The sequence below is a fragment of the Monopterus albus genome, unplaced genomic scaffold (assembly GCF_001952655.1).
Source record: "Monopterus albus unplaced genomic scaffold, M_albus_1.0 scaffold117.1, whole genome shotgun sequence".
Lineage (NCBI taxonomy): Eukaryota > Metazoa > Chordata > Actinopteri > Synbranchiformes > Synbranchidae > Monopterus > Monopterus albus.
The window spans coordinates 1,351,927-1,375,475 of NW_018127997.1; the positions used below are offsets into that span (position 1 = coordinate 1,351,927).

General features: G+C 42.1%; 1 protein-coding gene across 4 annotated transcripts in view; it reads left to right on the forward strand.

Moving 5' to 3' along the window:
• The window catches only part of jmjd1cb (jumonji domain containing 1Cb), a 146,352-nt gene that overhangs the window by 110,316 nt on the left and 12,487 nt on the right, over nucleotides 1-23,549 (forward strand). For 2 of the 4 annotated variants that reach the window (XM_020611764.1, XM_020611767.1), the window contains 17 exons: nucleotides 2,095-2,238; nucleotides 4,544-4,585; nucleotides 7,855-8,119; nucleotides 8,332-8,886; nucleotides 8,970-9,318; nucleotides 10,433-11,408; nucleotides 11,579-11,776; nucleotides 12,787-12,956; nucleotides 14,097-14,259; nucleotides 14,808-17,325; nucleotides 18,247-18,448; nucleotides 20,233-20,447; nucleotides 20,529-20,681; nucleotides 21,533-21,622; nucleotides 21,965-22,089; nucleotides 22,631-22,865; nucleotides 23,160-23,380. In XM_020611764.1, the coding sequence (XP_020467420.1) occupies nucleotides 2,095-2,238; nucleotides 4,544-4,585; nucleotides 7,855-8,119; nucleotides 8,332-8,886; nucleotides 8,970-9,318; nucleotides 10,433-11,408; nucleotides 11,579-11,776; nucleotides 12,787-12,956; nucleotides 14,097-14,259; nucleotides 14,808-17,325; nucleotides 18,247-18,448; nucleotides 20,233-20,447; nucleotides 20,529-20,681; nucleotides 21,533-21,622; nucleotides 21,965-22,089; nucleotides 22,631-22,865; nucleotides 23,160-23,380 (6,621 nt within the window). The remainder of the gene's footprint in view (nucleotides 1-2,094; nucleotides 2,239-4,543; nucleotides 4,586-7,854; nucleotides 8,120-8,331; nucleotides 8,887-8,969; nucleotides 9,319-10,432; nucleotides 11,409-11,578; nucleotides 11,777-12,786; nucleotides 12,957-14,096; nucleotides 14,260-14,807; nucleotides 17,326-18,246; nucleotides 18,449-20,232; nucleotides 20,448-20,528; nucleotides 20,682-21,532; nucleotides 21,623-21,964; nucleotides 22,090-22,630; nucleotides 22,866-23,159; nucleotides 23,381-23,549) is intronic. The other 2 variants (XM_020611765.1, XM_020611766.1) reach the window with 2 other exon arrangements.

The window sequence follows — 23,549 nt, forward strand, 5'->3', positions numbered from 1 at the left end:
AGAAGGTCAAGGTCAAAATGACACCCAAAATGCAAAAATAAAAGCAAAACAAAGTCAAAGCCATACTCTGATGTGAAGTGCAGTGAATGGCATTTGGTCCTCATGTTAGACTCAGGCTCACATAAACATGATGGGAGCTGCACAGTGGGGTTTGGTTTTTTTTTTGGCACTGAGGTATTTTCTGCATTTTCCCCAAGGATGTCATGTCTTTGTGAAAATAGACAGTTCCGCTGTTGTACCTTATATCAGCCACTAGGGCAGCACGCCTAATTGTCACTAATTGTAAAAGCTCCTTGATGTCTATTCAAGTACTGGATATTGCAAATAATTCAGGCTCTGGCAGATTTCCCTTTCCCTGTTCAGAGGAATCTCCTCTCCCAGGTGCAGGGAGAGATCTACCATCTCGCCCAGACCACATGTCTCTCTGGGCCTGGCTCAAGAAAGGTGGAATCTCACTGCTCCAAGCCTGCCCCCTAGAGTCGGGGGTAAATGGCAGGTTTTGAGGAATACTGTGATTCTAGACACATATGTTTCCTTCAGGACCTGTTGGAGCAAGAGAAAGTTTTTTCCACAAATGAAGTCAATCAGGAAGAGGATGTTCTGTAAGCCGAATGGTTATGGTGCAGTGCATCATGTACTCCTCTGGGGTTCACAACATGGGCAGTTTGCCTCCAGCTGCCAACGGCTCTGTCGAAGGTTTCTGTTTCTCTCTTCCTCTGTTTCCCATTTCCTGTCCGCCTCTCTGTGACCCATTACTTAAATAATGGCAAAAAATGCCTGAAAATATATCTTTAAAAAAAGTCTATCTGGCAGCGATTTCAGCATGTCATGTGGGTTTTGGTGTCAAACCAGCCAGACAGCATCCTCTAATTAGTGGTTTCATGAATAGTGCTCGTCATAAGCTCCCGCTTTCTAAGTCTCTGGTCCCAGTGTGAGATCTGGTGCTCATGCTAGACACCCTCTCTCACGATTTTTTTTTTTTCTATCAAGACTGCACTGCTTTTAGCTTTAACCTAATTATGTTAGAGATCTACAGGCTTTGTCCGTCTTGCTTGCAGTGAGCTCTAGGTTTCACTAAGGTGTGCTTGCAGCCCATCCCAGCATTTGTGCCTAAGGTAGTGAATTTTACATACAGCTGTCCCACTGAAGAGCTTGTGGCTTTTCACACCCCTTTGTTGTCCTCAGCAGAGGAACAGAAGCTTAACACATGATACCCTGTGCAGGCCCTGCCTATGTATGTTTACAGGACTGCAGAGTTTAGAAAAATTGATCATTTGTTTGTTTCATGGGCCCCTCTTCATAAAGGCAAGCCATTGTCCTGTGAGAGACTGTCCTACTGGATAGTGGAGGCCTTAACCTCACCCTATAGGTGTAAGAGCTCCCAAACCCATTCCACCAGGAGTATGGCCGTATTGTGTGCCCTGTTCAAGGGACTGTTCATTCAGGACGTGTGTGGAAGCAACCTGGGCTCTGCCACACACATTCAGGCATTTTTACAGGTTAGTTGTTTTAGGTCAGTCATTGACTTATGCAGTGCTGGGGGCCAATGGGTCAAGGCCCTTTTAAATATTGTGTTCTGGGGTTAGTTCTGTTGTGCAGTTGAGGGGAGATCTTATTCACTCCAGGAGTGGGCTATATCCCATAGCATTTTCCTATACCTCCATAGGGAAATGCTGGGCACAATTATAAAAAAGAATATTATTCAACGTAATGCTTGGTTCTTTGACCATCTCTTCCTTCCTTGCTTAAAGACAGGCAGAAACCAAATCCTAGAATGATTGTGTAGGGGTCAGTTTAAACTGGAATTATGAGGCAGGCAGAGCCCCGAGCTCTGATCTGTTACCAACAGATGTGGTGTCATTGGAGCGTCCCCATAGTAAAACACTTGTTTTCAAGGAACCAAGGATTATGTTAAGTTACCCAGTGTTTTCAAAGGTTACTTTGTAATTTATTTTATTTTTGTTGTGTGAAAAATATTTTAGATTAATATTTTATCATAGTTTTTGTTAGTGAAAATTACCCAGCTCAACACTTGAACTATATATATATGTGATTCAAACATGGGGTGTGTAAAGTGCATCTGGTCTATATCAGGTGCTAGAACCTCAGAACGTGGATCCATCCATGGTTCAGATGACCTTTCTGGATGATGTGGTCCACTCCCTGCTGAAAGGAGAAAACATTGGCATCACCTCCAGAAGAAGGTCACGATCCAGCCAGAACAACAACACTGCCCATGTGAGTATATATAGGGTGTTTTCACACTTAGTTCGTTTTAAATGAGCGTTTTAAATGAACTTGGTCCTCTTTAAAGTGGACCAAAAAGGGACCCATTAATGTGGTATTTTACTCATATTGGTTCTTTTTGTTATTTTTTGAAGTAAAGAAAATTAAGAAGGGCATCAACATTGCTTTATTTCTTATTTTCTCATATTTACTGTTAACATTGTTGAATAGCAAATTGCAACAGCATTGTTTTGGAACAAACCACTAGACTATAATGTGATTACTGAAATGTAAAAAAAATAAATAAATAAAAATCTGACAGTACTTTTACTGCGAGATGCCTCCAGCCCCTAGATCATTATCTCCGCCCCTGCTTTCCCTGCTCTGGGCGTTCTCAAGTGAAACTGAACTTCTGAACAAGAGTTCACTTGATGCTTTGACCAACTGCAGATTGAATTTATGAATGAACCCACAACAATCAGCTGGCTACTGGTGATTTTGGTTATTTTTAGGCATTAATCCATATTTGTATAATTTAGTTAACTCCGTGCGTGGGCTCAAGGCTGCTTCAATAACATACATGCGCAAGGAGAGAAACTACAACCTAGTCATTGGAAACCTGCATTTCTCTGTGATGGACTTTTACTAAAGATTTCAACAGATTGCTGATGTTTCTGCCTTTACATGCAAAAGACTACAAGCGCTTTGTGTTCACAATGCAAAGATTAAGCGAACTGCATCGTGGAATTGAAAAAAACTAAACTTAGGCCACCTCTTGAGGGGGTCTTGTTTCAGAAAGGTCTGGATTTGTTTGGCGTGTTTACATTTATGCAAAAAATGCTGACTAATCACTGTTTGCTTTGAGAGCTGAAAGGGACCAGGTGTGAAAACACCCATACACATACAAGAGCATATGTGCACTGTTAAAAGCTTCCTAATATCAGTCAGTGTTGATGAAGAGGGTGAAGACATTTTAAAATGTATTGATCTGTGTAACTGTCTGCAAAATACATAAATGTACAAAGCAAGAAATGAAGACATTTACAGTAAGGTTACACAGAAAGGTCGGAGTGAGTACATTATGAAAATGTACTGTGGCTTTACATACAGTCAGCACAGTGTGTTTAATAAAGACAATGCTGCCCTTGCAAACAAATTAAGCCTCAAATCAAGCAGAATTCTATTAGCTGTCAATAATTCATATAGATGTCATCTAATTAAAGCACCCTCAGACCTTTGTCAAAGATGTGTGTTAGATACACAAATAATGAGAAAGTGACTATAATGGAACCAACAAAGGGAAGTTTGATTTCCAACAGATGAGAAAACTGCATTACTGATGGTATCCAGACTGGGTAATGGTACCTTTACTTTACTAAAGAAGAGGACAATGACAACAAACACATGACCAGTTTAGTGCGACTCAAGCCATCTTTTGAAACGGCAAGCTCTCCATATTTCACATATTTTACATTTAGACTTCAAATGGATTGCATATATTTCGGCTTGTGCTTAATGGTTTATTTCATTATTAATTAATCTTCACATTATTTTCTAGATCATTTAAAATACCCAAAAATGTTGAACCACTTCACTGTATTCTCCAGCCGAATGCAGCCAGACATTTGTTGCTGCTGTGATTCTTGCATTGTGGGTAGACTACTGTTTGTTTTGATTTTGTAACCATTCATTTGACCTCAGCATCACCTACATTGCATCTGTCTATCTGTTGGTTTCACAGACACTGATCAACATAGCTTCCCAAAGGCTTTCCAGATATTTTATTCATATTTCAATATCTCATCCACAGTTCTAAACCAGGATAATCCTATTGGCTTTCCTAAATTGCACAATAAGTGTGGTTATCTATGAATTCCTTCCTGTTTGTCTGTTGTCATGTAACTATTTGTCTCATTTATGCTGTCTCATTTTTTACTTTCTCTCTGTTTCTTAAAGGTGTTAGCTTTAAAATAAAGTTCCTGTGTACTCTTGGCTTAGTTTTACATTAAAACTCAACACACACACACACACAGAGAGAGACGTACACTGTAGTACCTGCTACCAATTGGCTCATTTCATATGGTAACATTCCACAAGGTAGAAAAAGTAAAAGGCAGTTTAGAATTTATTATTGTTTACTTTTTATGAAAGGAGCTCACTGGTGAACCAGGTCATTGAACACTCAGCTAGTCATTTCTGGTCCCGCAGTCATTAACAAAATTTCTCCTTGTCCCACATTTTCTTTATATTCATTTCATTTTGTTATTTTTCTTTTGTTTTCCCTTTTTTTTTTCTTGTTGGTGTTGACACATTAAAGATGGCAGGAGGGAGACCCGGCGGGACCACAGGCAACACTCAGGTACCCCCAATGAAAATCAATCGCAAAACAATAGTGCGTGTGCAAAGACAGACAGTCTGTAGATGAAATTTCAAAGTTAAATATTCATTTTAAGGAGTAACTGCACTGGGCTTAAAATCCTACCTACTCTGCCATGTAGTAGTTCCTGCATCCTCTGACACACCCTGTGCACTCCAGTATTCAAGGTGACAAAACGGGCGTGGTCACAAATATGCAGACCACACCAGAGCACCGCTGCTGGACAGTGGTGAATCAAACTGTAGATGCAGGTGCAGTGATATTATTGTGTAGTGTGGAGCTGCTCTTTGACTCTAAACCCTAAATCAAGGGCACATTTAATTTTGGGAAACAGTGACCTCCCTGCAGTTTGATTTTTAATGTTAGTGAAAAGCTCCAGCTTAATTTTTAACTTAATTTTTAATTTAGTAACCCATAGCCTATCCATTTGCTTCAGTAGCCCAGTGCAAGATAAACTCGGTGAGAAATAGTAGGATTACAAAGAGAGAAAGTGCTACTCTGTCTTTCATAAATAACTAGGATTGACCTGGGAACTAACCTCAGTGCACTGAAACATTTGACTTTTTGGGATAGCATAGGATATTTCATTTCTTTGCCCAGGTACCTGCTATGCATTCTTTGTTTTGCCACTGTAATTTCCATCTGGATATTAGCCCAAACAAAGTCACAGGCTCATTTAACTATTCTTCCTGACATTTTCAGCACATTTGACAATGACCGACATATCCTAGACAGGGTCAGGGACATGAGACAATAATTAAACAGAGTGGCACACTGACCTTCTCTGACTAGTGGGCTGACAAGGGTCCATAATACCCAGGTGACGTTGTGTATTACAGTTTGTGTTGTTGGAGCCTGGCCTAACGTATCCTTTCTTGTGACGTATCAAGCATTACGTACACCTTATTCTAAGCTAACAGCTACATAACAACAACAAAACACCTAAAGCACTTTTACAGGTGACTTTGTAAAGATTTATACATGACCTATCTGGGCTATAGGAGCACATGAATATCAGGCTAGCACAGCTGTTCTTAAACCCCTGTGTTTACCTTACTCAGCTCCAGCCCATAAATCACACAGTATAAGTGGACCATATTCGCACGGAGGTTGCTGTTTCTTAAAATTACCTGTTTAGCAAAGTTGTTTCCATCTAAATCATCTCATGACTAACATGATGACTGTATTACAAAGAAGTGATATAAACATTTAAATAATTTTACTTGGTTTTATACTGTACAAATCACTTCACCCCAGATACCAACACCTAGGCTATTTCACTATATGGGCTTAGAAACAAAACCCTTGTGGTCACTGAAAAATGTTGGTAAGAAACTGTACTCCTGCAGCAAAAGCCAAGACAAATGAGATACCATGCTTAACAAATCTCTGGTTGTAAGCTATCGAGACCTGTCAAGCTCTATTGATACTGCTTATAGCAGTGCTCTTTTGTTGCATTGCAGCACTATGGTTTAAAAAAAAAGCCCACCAGCTATAAAATGTTTTACTGGATGTCCTAAAATAATGTAGTGCACCTAAAAATTCTTTGCGACATGGCTGAAAACCAGCAACTCGGAGATTATTCTCATGTACTGTATAACATGCCATAGGAACACTTTTAATTAAAATAAGTTAAATTTTCAAGTAGAGGTGTCTTGTTGCTGCCACTTACACAGTGCAGTCACAAAGTGTTGGGACTGATGCATTTTTGTTATGTTGTATGTGCAGCAGATTGGAAATGCAACATTGATGAAGAGCTTTACACTTACATCCTAATCCTCCATTTATAACGATCATAAAGCAGTTGGACAATTGGAGAATCAAAAGGCTTAAGGCATAATATTTAATATTTGGTGTAAAATTGTTTGCCTGGAGTCCAGCAGTGAAACATGATTACTTGGTTTTACTGCAGGTCACATGACTGACCTGGACTGTTATAACATTCCATCCTAACATGCCTTTAAAAAAAAAAAATCCCATGATTGCTTTATCCTTGGCCAAAAAAATGGGAGACTGTGTATATTGATTGCATCATATATTTTGTTCCCCCAAGTAGGTGAACTCTCTCAGATGAGTCATGTTTTGAGTACACTGTAGATATCCAGCTTAAGTTTGTGTTTTTACTTTTTTCATGTCAGCCATTTCTGTATGTGGAAGTATTTTCCAGTGTTCCTCTCTCATTTGATTTTAATGAACATGCGTTTGGATCAATTCATGCACAATTTAAATATAATCAGATAATTCTCACTTTCTGAATTCAATAGAGCATTTAGTAGAATGTTAAAACTAAAATTGGTCAGAAGTTGACTTAATTTATCTGGCCAAATCTCTGGGTTGGTTGTCTTTTACCCTGCTTTTTGAATGTAAGAACAGTGTAATTTAGCATTTTAACTGTAGGAGCAGTTGAATGGTCATAAACACCACTGCAGTATTGGTTTCTATAGCACTTCTGTCCCTCAGATATGGATATAGTTGCTAAAAATCATTGTGTTATATCCTACTGCTTTACATCGAAATGGAAACATGTTTTGTCCCTTTCCATTTACATACAACAGAATACTAGAAACAATATGCACTCAGTATCCAGTTTATTAGGTTTTTGTTCTTTATTTCTTTTTTTTTTTATTACCTCAGTGGTGTAGGGTGATTATATACTTTGTGATAGGTCCGGCTGTTACCAGCGAATATAGCAGAGCATGTGTAAGCATATGCTACAATTTTTAGACATATCAAAACTATGGAGCCTCAGTTTATGGAGGCTCTTTGGTTTACCGCTGTATCTGCAGTATCTACAGCAGCTTATTGTTATATATTCTTGTGCTTTGCTTATACGCTTCAGCATGTTGCTCGGCACTAGATTACTACAGAACCTCAGTGATGTGATAACAAGTCAGCAGTAGCACAAAATACAGCCTCAGTTGCATTTATTTAATTCAGTTGTATCAATACAGCTGTGAAACTGTTTTAACAAAACTGAATATTAAAGCTTTCATGACTGCTGGATTTTTTGGAGGACTGGATTTGCTTTAAATAAGAGGACCAAAATAGCTAGCAACTGGTTCTAGTTTAAATACCGGTATTGCTGCAAAAAGATATGATTTATTGCAGGGATGTCAGATTAGAGTGTAATAGATTGTAGAGGTTTATCTGATATACTGGTAACTGAGTGTGTACATTCATAGTAATATTGGTGGCTTTGACCGCATGTTTCTCTGCATGTCCTGATGTACGATCTTCTTTTATTGTGACAGAGTCATTACACCCGAGCCCAAGCCAACAGCCCCCACCCCATTTTGGCTTCATCAGGCCCAAACCCAAAAGGCTCCCAGGGGACGCTGGCCTCCCAGCAGCAGAGCCAGTCACAGCAAAGCCAACAAGCAGGCAGCCAATCACACCACTCACCCAACAGCAGTGGACGGGAGCAGAGAGAGCAGCGCAACTCTCGCTCTTCAAGGAGGAAAGGATCAGACAGCAGCGTTCCAGAGGAGGACAAGAGAGAGGAGACCACAGGGAGAGGTGAGGACCGTCACCGTCAAACACTGCTTGAAAGTTGTTTGAAGTAAAAAGGTTATTTATATATATATAGATATATATATATAGAGAGAGAGAGAGACTTTTAAGGGTATATTATGGCATGTTATATTCAAGTCAAGAGTGAGGTGGAGACGATGGATACCACATGGTTGAATGTCCAAAAATCACTTTCTTCTTTCTTTTCATTTGTCCAGAGTCCAAGTCCAAGGCAAAGCAGGTGGTGAACAAACGTAGGAAGGGTGAGGAAGATGAGAAGAAGGCTAGTCTAAAGAGGCTGAAGACTGACATGACATCTGATTTATCAGAGAGCAGTGACTCAGAAAACCCACACAATAAGAGGACAGCCCACTCCTCTTCCTCCTCTTCCTCCTCATCATCCTCCTCCACTTCCTCCTCCTCATCTTCCTCCTCCTCAGAACCCAACTCTGAGAATGAGCTTAAGACTCACAGCAGTGATGTGAAACCAAGTGCCGTTTCTAAAATGGAAGAAGACGAGAAACAGCTAATGCAGGGCACCAAACTTAATGATTCCTCATCTCTCATTGGTCGGCTTTCCCCGTGGGTGGAGCTTCACGCCACCGAGGAGAGCAAGAAGACTGTGCTTAAGGAAACAGGCAAAATGATAACAATGGAGGAGGAGGAGGAATTGGTAGCAGTAACACAGATCACCCAGTCTCCACGGCAACAGACACCTCTGTCTGACACTGTCCAGGGCAGCATTATGGAGAGCAGCAAGAACAGTGTAAAAGGTATTCAGCTGATGCAAGACAACTGCCATATATATATAATGATTGTCAGTAATTGAGTGTTCTTATAGTATTGTGTTTTTTAGCATCTTCCCGATCCCAGACGCCATCGTTTTCCCACCTCCATGGCAACAGTGTGATTGACATCACAGATGACGCCCAGGCCACGGTGCACCGTGAAAGTTCAGAGGCAGTGTCAGCATTGCTTGCCTCCCAGAAGGCTGAGTCCACTGCCCTCTCACCTTACCTCCCCCTCAATCCTTCCCCTGTCTCCTCACCTCCTGTCCCACCTTCTCCCTCACCATCAGAAGGAGGGCGTAGGACAGATATTGAGACTCCCATGCAGTTGCAGCAGCAGGGCATTATGGGAGGTGGCATGACAGCAGCCAGGAGTCTAGGCAACAAGATGGACTTTGCTCCCTCTGAGGTCATCAGGTGAGAAGAGTCTTCTTCAGTTCAATTTTAAAGTCTTCAGTTCTATTCAAAGAACTTTATTCTTTGTGTTTATTATAGTCAGGTTTTGACAACCCATGATTCTTTTTGAATGTTTTGAAATGATGACTTGGTGGCAGGGGCAATCATTAGAAAGGCCATTGGGTCACCTTCAGGATTTGATTTCTGCAACAGTCCTTTACATTAATTGAACAGGAGTTTTAACGAGTCAGCCTTGTGTCTGAATAAACACCCTGGCCACCTCTATACAAAAATCATTACATCTGTCTTATTAGGTCAAAGCAGAAACATTTCTGTATCACTTTAAATGAAGTAAATGTAGCCAGATTTACAAACAAAGAGCACGTGATTGCAGTAAATTGTCTGACCTTCTGTAATCAATAAGCTAACTGTAATGCATTTGTTATGCCAATCATTGTTTTGTATGCACAAAATCAGTTTTAATAAATGAGGACACACTATCAAAGAGCCCATTTTAAGGCATAGACAAGATGGATCTTCTCATATTTGTCTGTAAAAACTTTTTTTTGCTGTTCAACCATAGCAGAAGAAGTTAAAAACCTTGTAGAATATAAGTGTGTGTGTGTGTATTTTTTATGTTTATTTATGTTAAATGTAGATAAATTAATAATTAATAATCAGCAATATGCTTTACAAATGCAGCATGTGAGCAAATAAAAGGAGTTCCATCTTAATGCCCTGTCATTCAGTGCTTTTACTTGTGTTTTAAATCTATCCACCATAATTTCAACAGCCATAATAGAGTAAAATAGTGAAGTACTTCTGCCTAAAATGTGGCTCAAAAGCATCAAGTAGCATGAGGTAATGCTCACATAAAGTGAATAGTTGATGTGGTTTGTCAGTTCTGCGTGTACCATGCTTGTAATTACACACCACAACAGAATTTTTTTTTTTTTTTTATGTGTGTTCACAGCTAATAAGTGTGCACTTTGATTTATGTACCCTTGGATTAAATTTGACAAGTTATTCATGATAGCAATTGAAATACATTTCATTAAAATTGAAAGTAAAGGTAATCTTGTATGTGATCTTGCATTGTACATATGTAAAATACCATTTTCTTTGCTTTTATCAGGCCTGTTACATCAGTGGCTGATAGTGTGGTGGTTGTGGAGAAGGAGAAAACGGTCCTTCCTCATCATCTTCTTCAACATCTTCAACAACAGCAGCAGCAGACACAACAGCAGCAGCACTACACATCTGTCCACCCTGGCATTAAGAGCCCGTCTTTACCTGACGAGATGAGAAAACACCCACAGCAACAGCTGCCCCCCCCCAAGATGAACACAGTCCTCCCCCCTGACTTAGCCAAATCTAAAATAAGCCCCAGTTCAAACCCCAACCCATCTCAGCTCGACTCTGTGAAACCGAAACCCAGGCAACCCAGCAACTCTCAGACCCATCCCTATCCCAACACAAACCCAGCTGAACATCTCAAAACTAAGTCCCACCCAGGTGTGCTGGACATCTCCAAACCCAAACCCAATACCTCCCCAGAGGTCTCTAAACATAAAATACCTAGGTACTCTGATGCCTCCCCACCTCCAACAGGCCCTTTTTCCACTAAAGCAGAAACAATAGAACCTCCGCGATCTGGTTTCAAGCCAGTGCTTGCACGGTCAGAGCAGGGTGGAGTCGGTATGAGCAGCACTAGCACCAAGAGCCCTCTGATCATCGATAAAAATGAGACCTTCACTGTTTACAGGGATCCAGCACTGGTCCGCTCTGACGCAGAGAACTCTGTCTCTGCCACTGTTTCCTCCAACCACGTGGCAGCCTATCTCCATCCCCACCTGCATACCCTGCATTCTTCTTCCTCCCATTCCCCTTGCCTCACACCTTCGTCCCACCCTCATGCCTCTCATCTCCTCACTGCTCCTCACACCTCTGCCCTACCTCACCCACACCTTTTAGCTTCCAGTGTGCTCCCAGCTATGCCTCCTCCCTCAGCATCTCTCCTTGGGGGCCACCCTCAGCTTGACTCCCCCAGTGGGTTGGGTCACCTCGCCCTGCCTCACCCAGCAGCCGCACACCAGCAGCAGTTCCTACAGGTCTGGCTCCAGATACATGAACTTGTTTGAAGCTGATCTATTAAAATCATCTCAGGAGGATTTGTTACCTCCTCTCCAATTTTGTTCTGTTGAAATTTGGCTGTTTGAAGTGGAAAATAATTTACAATATAGACTCAAAAATAATAAACTAAAAAATGTGTTGTTTTCAGGGTCAGGGCCCGCCTCCACCCCCTCTACTGGCCCAAGCTCACAGCGGGGCAGCAGGGCTGGGCCTGTACCCCATCCTCTGGCAGTATCCCAATGGAACACCAACATCGTACCCCCCTGGGCTCAACCTGTCCCCCACAGCTAAGTGGGTCCACCCTGAAAATCCTGTCACTGTGAATTCTGAGGCCTCTTTGAGGAGGGTAGGTGTATTTATATTAGAATGTGTGTCAGCGTGTTTTGGAAGAACTGTAATTACATTCCTCCACTCTGATAGTTAGTCAATAAAACTGACTTTTATATGAACAACTGTTCAACATGAACATCTTAAAATACAGATGTTACTCTGTTGTTCATTATCTGCCGTCCCTAGTAGGCTAGTGGTTAAGGCGCAGCGCTCTCGCCACTGCGGCCCGTGTTCAAGTGCCAAAACACGTGCCAAATGTCAACATGCGAGTCATCAGTGTGACGATTTGCTGTGGCGACCCCTAAACGGGAAAAGCCAAAAGTGACTTTCCTACTCTGTTATTCATTATCTATGGAGGACATCCAGGATTGTCCTTACGTGACATCACTATGTTTTGAGTCTCTGCACGTTAGCTCACAGACAGACTGGTTTGAATTCTCTGGTTAATAAAAACTGTCCTTTTTATAGCTGAGATAAGCACTCTATTTGTTATCTATTACTACCATGCAAGGGATAATGCAAGTTGTGTATTTATTGGAAAATAACAGGTTGTGGGGTTCTAGGTCTCCATGGAGTGTTATTTTTTTATACATGTATAGACTGAAGTGGATTATATCTTTTACACAATTTACACAGGAAAAGTACAGTAATACAAATATAAATATAGCTACATTTTAAAAATGAAACTTCTCACTTCTTTGTCCACAGGAAGGCAAAGCCTAGCACTGGCTAACACTAGTTGCTGCTAGTATTAGAATGTTATTGATGATGATGATGCACTTTTGTGTTTATCTGAAATTAATCCACACCCCCAGCCAATTAAAAGTGAGTGTGCATTGTATAAGACAAATCTGGTAAAGGAGTATGTAGGTGTAGTTTATGGTGCTATACTTTAGCTTGACTCTGTGTGTTTCCTCTTTTTTGCGTATGTATTTTTTATATATGAAGACGGGTATGACCATGTTTTCTGTCTCTGTAGATTCTCATGCATTATCTTAGTGATGCTGTATCTGTATGTGTGTGCAGAACACAGCCAGTCCATGGCTGCACCAGGCTGCTGGAGGTACTGGTGACAGTCTGGGTTTACTTAGCCATGTTCCTGTTCGGCCAGCCAGCGCAGATGCCCACCGTCCTCCGGTCAAGATCAACACACATACAAGCCCTCCGCTGTCAAAGGCCAATGTGGACCTTAAAGAGTGAGCAGTTCTTTTCCACGATGCTGGATCGACTTCAGCTAAAAATGTACCATTAGTCTAATTTATGGAACCAGTTTGCTTGAGAGATATATTCCACGCAGAGAATACAGTATGTGCAAAATAAATAAATTCCCTGGTGAAGTCAAGAGAGGTTTAAAAAGAACTCTAACATGTGAATAGCTGTTATTTCACACCTTAATACCTTGAATATGTAGTAGATGCTCAGCCCAGCTTGACGCAAGTAATGCTCTGCAGTATGGGGATAGACTCAGAAAGGTCACAAGAGACCGTGAGAGCACGAGGCATTTCTTCAGTCTGTAGTGAAATTAAGCACTTGAGAGTTGGACTGAAAGAACTAGTGTACCACAGGAGACAGGCAGACACAGAATATTTGCTTTGGACATTTGAACAGCCTGCCCTTTCCTTTGTAAAGCGAGATATGGTCAGAGAGCTCACACAAAGCAGCAGGAGAACTAAGTTAGCTCTGACAGGCAGACAGGCAGTGCCAGGTCAGTCAGATGAAGTGAAGTGGCTCTAATCCAATATTAACACAGTTCAGACAGAATGCTGTTCATTCAACAACCCATGCTCTCCTTATGTAACCACTGGCCATTACTTAAACACCACTGGATAACCATCACACAAACACACAGATTTGCTGAGGAAACATCACATATCCCTCATCTCTCTCATTAGCCTAGTTATGTCTAAAATCTGCTGAACAGACAGTAAAAACCACAATACTTTGCAAATTGTGTAAACCTGCCTCTTTTCTAACTTCATACATTCACAACAATCACTCATACACTTGTTTTTCTGTGTTTGGCAAATCACTGTGTTATATTCAGGTTAGGTGCTACTTAAATTAACAGTTGTATTTATAAACATATACATGATTCTCAGTTGTTCTTCACAGTTCTGTCTGGTCCTGGAATTTCTGGAATTTTCAGGATTCAATTTTAGCAGAGGATGCAAAATTAACTTTCAGCTAAGTTCATACATGGATGCCATAGAATGCTTTTTAGCTTAACAGAAAAGAAGGAAAGAGAAAAAACTGCTCATCTGTTAGTTTATTGAAATATAGGGTAAAACACCATGAAATGTAATGACTGGCTAAAGATTGAACTTGTGTGAATGCAGGGATGTGGATAAAAAAGGCTTTGTTGACCCCGTCAGGACGCTGACATTGGCCCAGCTGAAGCAGGAGCAGACAGATAGGAGTCGAACCCCCACAGGGAGAGATGTCCACTTACACCGCCTCTACTTAGACCCTCACAGCAAGGCTCGCCTGGCAAATACACAGGTACACTGCACTTGATATTATTGTTATTGTTAGAAGTACTGTAGTATGAGGAGTAGTAGTAGTGGTATAATATACAGTATATAACATAGGATGTGTAAAAAAAAATAAAATTAAAAAAAAATAGAGGAATTCTTTTATATAAAGAGAGTAGATAACCACAGTAAATATTTATTATTTTACAAAGACAATGCACCAAACTTAATAAAAACACAATGGATAAAAATAACACCTACATAAACTAAATGTAATCAGCGCCTATAGCACATGCACTAAATATACTGTTGGTCTTTGTATTAATAGTATATGTATTTGTTCCCAAAGGATCCCTCTTTATATTTCTTTTTTTCAGTCATACTGGTGCTCATTGACTGTGATCCCATCCTTCAGATTGGAGAACAACAATACTAAACTTCCTGATGCCTAATGTTAAATTATCAACCCCATACATTTGTCTTTATGTAAACACCAGAAATGCCACGGGAGTGCTACGATTTCTGTTTGAAAATTAGAAAGCCACTCCTTAACAGTGTTTGCGTTTTCTTTTCTAGGATGCTGTTCAAGCAGCTGAACGAGTAAGTAAATACAAAGAGGAGAATCGACAAATCCTAAAAGAGAGCATTGAAGTCGCACGCTTCACTGCTAAGATTCAGCGCTCCAGTGATCCTGGGATGGACAGGGACAGAGAGAGAAGCAGAGATTCTGCCTTCCCTCTCCGGATACCAGCTCTTGCCTCCCCCAACCCCAAGTCCAGCCATGCCCATCCTCACATCATCCATTCAGAAAAGAGCAACTACTTCACCACACTGTCGAACAGTGTAGTGAATGAGCCTCCAAGACTGTACCCCTACAAGGAGCTCAGCGCTTACTATGATAAAGTATCCGCAGGGGCGCCAGCGATTGTGGCCAGTATTGGGGCCGCTGTGCCCAGCCAGGGAGCACTTACCCTGGGCAGTTACAGCTCCAAAGCCTCCCTCTCCAAGCCCCCTCCCCTCATTAAGCACCAGCCAGAAGGAGGAGAGGGTTTAGCAGGAAAAATCACTGAGCAGCTCAGCCAGCAGGTGACACTAGTCCAACAGCAACATCAGCACCACACAGGTATAGACAGGATAGAACGCTGCAGCCCTGCCATTTCTCCTTCATCCTCCTCTACATCCTCATCTTCATCTTCTGCCCCCAACCACCACCATCATCACCACCAACAACAACAGCAACAGCAGCAGCAGCACCAGCTCAGGGCGATGCCATCTCTCCACCGAGCGCCTGTCTTCCATCCCCCAACACAGCACGCACTGGAACGAAAAGAAGCTGTAGAGCGAGAGAAGGAAAGGGAGAGAGAGAGGGAGAGAGCAGGTTGTGGTGGACGCCTATCTCCACCGACTCTCACACCCATCCAGCCAGTTAGCTTAGCAGCAGCTGGTGGTAAGACATCAGCAGAGCAGCACAAACCTCCCACGCTGGTGCCGGAACTCAGGGACATCAAAGGTCATGGAAACGCTGCCACCATCACCTCTGTGGCCTCTACCACTAGTGCAGAGATTATGGCTTCATCAACAGATGGGTGGAGAGGTGGAGAGATGCTTAAGGAAAGAGAGGTATACTCTGGAGAGAAAGGAGTGTCAAGAGGCAAGCCCCAAGGTGCAGTGGCATCAGTCATTGTGCGTCCACCAACATGCATCAAGTACGACAGTCCTGTTGGGGCTAACAGATCTGGTTCTATGATCCATAAGGATCTCCCCCAGGGGAGTTTTTATCCATCCAGGCTTCAAGGGGGTTGTCCTAGGCTTGGGGAGAGTGTGCGAGAACCTGGAGCTGACAGGGTTATCCAACCCAACTCAAACCTGGATGACATGTGTGTCCAGTATAAAAAGACTTCTGTGTGTGACATACAGGGAACTATGGGAGCCAGTACCACAAACTCTTTGTGCAGGACTGCTGTGTCAGCCTCATCAGCTTTTGATAAGTGTGGGGCAACCACCCCTGAGCTGGGTTACTCCAACTCAGCACGGGGTGAGCTTGCACCTCATAAAACATGCATTGGTAGCCGGGTTTTGAGTCAGTCAGGACAAGGAGAGCACCACGAAGGCTTTGGCTCACGTACCGCATCTCCGGGGGGATCTTTGCCTTCCCCTAGACCAGCAGGGACACCCCAGCCCAGTCCAAGCCTCACTCCAACACCTAGCTCTGCCTCTGGCTCCAGTCAGCCTTACTCCTCCTCTTTTGTCCACCTCAAGAAGCACAAAGCTGCCTTGGCTGCAGCTCAGTCCAGAAGCAACTTTCCTAGTGCTGCTACATCCATCACAACTGGAAACACCTCCCTAACTGTGGATTCAGTTGACAAAGCTCCTGTTCAGAACTCCCCGCCTCCACCCTCCTCTAGCCAAGCTTCCTCATCCTCAGTCGACAGCAGTAGCAGCAGCTCAACAAACGGGAGCACAACACCTGGCAAGTCCAGTCCGCTGCCTAATGGCCAGCCCTCAGGATCAGCCTCAACAAGCAGTGGGCAGCCTAGTAACTACCACAAGCTGAAGAAAGCCTGGTTAACCCGACACTCGGAGGAGGACAGGAACACAACTGCTACTACAAGTTTGACCAGTACTAAACCAGAGAAACTGCCCAGCACCACCACCAGCATAAGTAATACAAGTAATACTACAGCCATGTCAGAAATGATCAAACCCTGTACAGTCAATCTCAGTGCCTCTACCTCCAGTGAGGTGGAAGTGAGCAAAGACAGTGGAAGCAAAGGTGAGAGAGAGAGGCAGTTGGAAGAGAAGATGGAGGGACCTGCAGGAGGGGGTGGAGAGGAGAGGAAAGTAGCTCCTTCCTCAAGGCGAGGGAACAAACGGCCATATGAGTCAGGTTCAGAGAGCGGAGGTGATGAGTCTGATGGCAGTGAGAGCAAGATGGAAGGCCGAGCCAAGCGTCAGCCTAAACCGACCTACAAGAAGAAACAGAATGACATGGCCAAGAAGAAAGGAGATCATGAAAAGGAGGAAGATGATGTGAAGCACAACGGCATCTTCAGATCAGCTCGAGAGAAGACCAAACTCAAATTGGCCAGTAGTAGTAAGTCTTACATATAGTAGATATTTACAGTGTTTTAGTCTCCCAACACTTTGTCATTTGATTCCTACTCAAGAAGTATATGTTTTAGAACAGACTTGTTTAAAAAGTTGGAATAATTTGAACACTGTGTATAACAAATGTTTCTCAAATGTTTGTTAGGGACTTTTCACCTCAAAATTTAGAATGTCACCAAGCTTTTAACAGCTGGAGGGATTCAGGTTTCAGATATGTTTTTTGGGTAGACAGCTCTTAATGACTCCTTTTTGAAGCAGTCAGTTCATATTTATTGCTTGTGACGCTAAGCATACAACTGTTACTTTACCCTCCTATTACGCTAGTACACGACTTTTGTTACACTAGCATATTCTGTTGAGTCTTCCTATTTAATGGCCAACATAGTGGCTACTGCTACCTGCCAGTCACAGTTTAGTGTAAATTCATCAAATCATTACATCAGAGGTTTCAGAAAACCCAATTCAAGGCTTACTGAACCCTTTCAGCATCTATTATTCTATTACTTGTTACTATTATGTAGTGTACTTACTATTACCCCATTAGTTATATTAATTTTGAATACTCTCGGAAGGAGTTTTTCTGTAGTCCTGGATTTTAAACAGTTCAGACATGTAAAAACAGAGAAAGTATGTTGCTCATCTATATATTTTCTCTCTTCAACGTTCTTGCTGCCAAAGTGGTGAGAAGAAAAAGTCCTGTGTAAAAAGGGTCCACATGGTCTTCAGCTTATATGGGCATGTGAATGCAGAATGTTTTGGCAGCTTGAACCCAGCATTGTTTCCTTTTTCATGTGTAAAGACTCATCTTCTCTTTTGTTGTATTTTACTGGCACATTTTACCAACTTTGACACCAAGTTATCTCATAATAAAACTTCCTGCTAATGATTTTATGTGCACTCTTCTCAGATGGAATACCCCGTTCCGTGCTGAAGGACTGGAGGAAGGTTAAGAAGCTGAAACAGACCGGGGAGTCTTTCCTGCAGGATGACTCGTGTTCAGAAATTGGGCCCAATCTGCAGAAGTGTCGAGAGTGCAGGGTTGTCCGCAGCAAGAAGGGCGAGGAACCAGCACATTCTCCTGTCTTCTGTCGCTTCTACTATTTCAGACGGTAAAGCTCTCATCTGCATCACATTTGTTTCTTTTTTGCATTTGTCTTTATTTTGTTAGGTTTTCTCTGGTTTCCTGGCTGTAATTGGCCAACATATATTCTTTTTTAAGAACTGTCAAGAACATAAAATCCTTCCAAGATTCATTGTCATAACTTTACCTTCACTACAGTTTTCTGTAAAGACAGTAAGCTCTTGGTTTAAGAGGTTACATGTCTAAATAAAAAGAGAAAGAGAGGACAGAAGAGCCTTCATGTCCTCCTTTGGCCAGCTGACCAGCAGGGTATCTGATGACTGGCAGGGCATACTTGTTAATGGCCTGGATCTTGTTCTTCCCATTGAGCTGGCTCTTCATGACCTGCCATATGTTTTTTGATGGTATTTGGATGTAGCTGTCCTCCATGCCTACTTCACTGTGGTTCCCATGTGACTGTGGGATACCAAAGTACTTGTAACTGGTTTGTGTGTCTGCTATTTGGCCTGCTGGCAGTTTTACCCCATTGCTCTTAACCATCGTCCCTCTTTGATTATCATCCAGCCACACTTCTCTAGTCTGAATGACAGCTCGATGTCCTCACTGAAGATCCTTGTCAGGTGGAACTCGTTCATTCTTGGCATACAGCTTGATGTCATCCGTATGGAGGAGGTGGTTGATGGTAGCTCCACTTTTGAAATTCCATCTGTACCCACACTGTGCAATCACCTGACTGATGGTGTTTGAGCCAGCAGTGGGGAGAGTGCATCACCTCTGTATAGGTTGCACTTGATGGCCACTTGTTGTCTTGAGTTCCAGAGGTTTTCCACAGTCCGTTTGAGCTCTTGAGAAAGGTCCTTATTAATGTCCTTTTCATTTTGTGTGCCACTGAGTCACAGGTTTTTCTGTAGTCACTTCAGGCTGTGATCAGATTGGTCTGTCTGGACCTTTAGTAATTGCTAACTGCTCTGTCCTAGTTGTGCTCATGTACTGGTCCACGTGGTCCTGTAGCTTGGCAGCTATGATGCCTGATAGGACCTCCCATGTTGTGGGCAGGCAGGTTATTAGCCAGCAGTAGGATGGTAATGTTCAGCCATCCCTGGTAGGCTAGTGGTTAAGGCGCAGCGCTCTTGCTGCTGCGGCCTGGGTTCGAATCAGGGTTGCGTTTGGAAGGGCATCTGACGTAAAACACGTGCCAAATGTCAACATGCGATCGTCAGTGTGACGATTCGCTGTGGCGACCCCTAAAACGGGAAAAACCGAAAGTGACTTTCTAGTAGGATGGTAATGTTCCTCTGTGGGAGTCTTTCCTGATCAGCACCCTCCTTCCTTGTGTCAGCCAGCCAGTTGGATATATATGCTCCAGTGAAAAGTTTGGATATACAGTACTTCCCCATCAAATTACATAGGAAAGTGTGTCCAAACGTTTGACTTGGTGTATTTATTAAGTCAGGAGGTATATGTACCTCCAGGAATTTCTGGCATTTGAGTGGTGGCTTGTTTTAATCTCACTTCTTGACATCATGTGTTGCTTTGCTGCTCTTATTCATTTAATGAGATCTGTTATGATATACCATTACAGTACTATTCTAGTGCCAATGTGAGGTCCTTCCAGGCCCAACTGCAATTTAAACTGCAGGCAAATATGTTGTCATGTTATGTAGTTTGAAAGAGGCATTCATTGTGTTGTATGGGTCCAAAATAATATGTTTATTACCTGCGTCCCCAGTTATCATCAATATTGCATATCATATTTTTCTGTCATCTTTGCTGGACAAAACAGCATGCTAATAACTTGTTCCCCACCTCCAGGCTCTCCTACAGTAAAAATGGAGTCATCCGTATGGATGGCTTCTCCACTCCAGATCAGTTTGATGATGAGGCCCTGGCCATGTGGGTCCCTGGGGCAATGGAGGAGAGCCACCTGGACCAGGCCACAGCCAAGTACATTCTGGGCTTCATAGGAGACAAGTTTTGCCAGATGGTTGTAACTGAGAATACTGCAGCCACCTGGGTCAAGAAAGATGGTAATTTGTCCTAAAAATGGTTGACATTTTGATTCAAGAATTCTTGCTTTCTCTTTAAAATTACCCTATTGTGTCTTTTAGCCAAACTGGCGTGGAAGAGAGCAGTTAGAGGGGTGAGGGAGATGTGTGATGCCTGCGAAGCAACACTCTTCAATATCCACTGGGTCTGTCAGAAATGTGGCTTTGTTGTCTGCCTGGACTGCTATAAGGCTAAAGAGAGAAGGAGTTCCAAAGGTCAGTATTGTGTTCGTTTGGACAGTGAAGAGCCAAATGACAGACCAGATGAGCTGGCTTTACAGATGTTCTAGCATGCAATTTAGACTGGTGAACTGCCCAGCACAAGCCTGGATTAAACCCCACATTAAAGGTAGCTCCAAAGCTCATTCAGTACATCTAAATGTCAAGCTGTACTTGGTTCTTTACAGAGTACATTGTGTACTTTGATTTTTTTTATTTTTTTTATACATGGTTTTTGGTTTTGGTAAGTCAGTTGGATGTGATGTATTAAAGATTCATGAAAAAAATTGACATGACCTAACAAGTACTTCAAAAGTTACATTCAAACCAATTGCAAACTATTGATCAGAAGTTGTTTTACTGACACATGCAAATGGATTTACAGTAACCAGGCTTGTTATACTGCATGTGAACAAGTATGATTTTCTGTACAACTCTCCAAGTAGCCTTTTTTTTGCTTGCATGTAATTATAATGTGTTGAAATCCAAATTATACATTTCTTCTCTATGTCTATTAAGTGAGTATTTACCGAGTTGCAAACCTGTATGTGTGTTGTGTATTTGTGTCCACTTGTGTACAGTATTGTTCAAAATAATAGCAGTACAATGTGACTAACCAGAATAATCCAGGTTTTTAGTATATTTTTTATTGCTACATGGCAAACAAGTTACCAGTAGGTGCAGTAGATTCTCAGAAAGCAAACAAGACCCAGCATTCATGATATGCACGCTCTTAAAACCTGGATTATTCTGGTTAGTCACATTGTACTGCTATTATTTTGAACAATACTGTATTATGCGCATGTATACTGTTATGGCTCCTGACTTGTTTCTCCTTCTGTCATCAGACAAAGAACTGTATGCCTGGCTGAAGTGTGTGAAAGGACAACCTCACGATCACAAACATTTGATGCCAACACAGATCATACCTGGCACAGGTGAAGTATGCACTGTTGTCCTCTTAATCGTTCTGTTTACATCATGTCTGCATCTGTTAGCTGTTTTGCCTTGCCATTTCCCGAGCACACAGTAGACTAGTGTGTGGCTGTTGTACAGCAAAGAGTTTGTACTGAAGCATTCAATAAACTGTTTTGTTTGTCTGTTCTGGGTAATGAGCTCAACCCAGTAGTAGGCATCATGTTACTGCAGTAGTGCAATAACTCTCCCAGCTCTACTGATTGGATCATGTTCCATTTTAATAAAGGTCCTGTTTTCTTCCCCCTTAAACATTTTTCTTCTCTGAAATTATTAAATTCTGCTGCATATTTTTGATATTTCAGTGCTGACAGACTTGGTGACTTCCATGCACTTGCTGAGAGACAAACACAGCATCAAATCCCACTGTCCCTGCACTAACAAACAGAATGTGCTCACCAAATTACCAGCCACCAATGGAGTCTCACAGGTACCACTGACCAGACCACCTATATGGCCAGGACACTGTTTGTGGCAAAGTCACAATTATTTTAATAATTCCCTAATGATCTTGTTTGGAATATCTTGTAAATAGTGGTTAAAAACATTTAACGTGTTGATTTCTAAAGGCCACAGCTGAGAGTATTCAGATTAAAAGAATTACTGAATTAGGACCAAAGTGTAAAAAAAAGGGTCTCAGTTTGAGCCTTTAACTCAGCCAACAGGGCAAAACTGTGGCAGCACAAATCAAAGAGGAAATCTAAAAGTAGTCACTTTTAATAAATTCCTTTAATAATGCAAAATTAAAGTTATGTATATTGTGTGACATATGCACAAAAGTAATATTTGTATTTTTATTTGTGCTCTTAAAATTCATGAGATGTGCCAGTATCATGATGGAATCACAGCATTGTCCACATGGTGGTGGTTGGCGCACACAGCAGCTAGCTTCCCAGTATTTTTGTCAATTTGTATAATGAAACCAAGTAGTCAATATCATTTAATCTTGGATTCCCACTTCTCTCGGCCAGGTTCTGCAGAATGTCCTGAACCACAGTAACAAGCTGTCTCTTGTGAAAGCTGAACCAGGCTCTCAACAGAACTCTGATCAAGTAGGAACCAAGGCAGAGACCAATGGCGGCGGTGGTGGAGGATGCAGTCCAGGCAGTGACAGGGAAAGTGCTACTGTCACCCCACCAGAGTCGCAGTCACCTTTGCACTTCCTGGCAAACCTGGCAGAGCAGAAATCCAGGGAGGAAAAGAAAGGTGAGTTGAAGGATAAAGGACAGCGCACAGTGGCAGTGTGTGTGTCAACACACCCATTATTTTCTGTTGAAGCCCCTATGGCAGCGGCAAATTGACACGTCATCACGGTTTGACAGCGTGTTACCTTTAAGAATCATTATGCTTTTAATCTTTCATTCACTGGTTCTATAATGATTTGTTCCAAATGGCCATACCCTCTCATGAATTAGTTTTTTTTTTCCTCAAAGTGTGATGGTAATCAGTAACCTCTTCCTCTCTTTACCCCTGCCTCCCTCCTCCTCTTTTCTTTAACAGAAAACAAGGAGTCAGTGTTGCTAGGTAAATCACTGAAGGAGGACAAAGATGGGGATAGCCTGGAAGTCTTGCAGCAGTGTAAAACCACCTCACTGGTATCTAACAGTACGGAGCAGGGCTCCACACTCCGAGATCTGCTCACCACCACAGCAGGGAAACTAAAGCTTGGCTCCACTGATGCAGGAATCGCCTTTGCACCAGTCTACTCTAATACTTCACAGGTACACAAGGACACATTTATGATGTAATCAAAGATTGGTATATTGGTTTGGAAATGTATTGATTAGTCCCTGTTTAACTGACTTTTCAGTCTTGGGGAAGCATGTGTCACCCTGAGGATGTTATAAATTAGGTGTCTTTAATATACGGTACAAATATAAGATATTATGT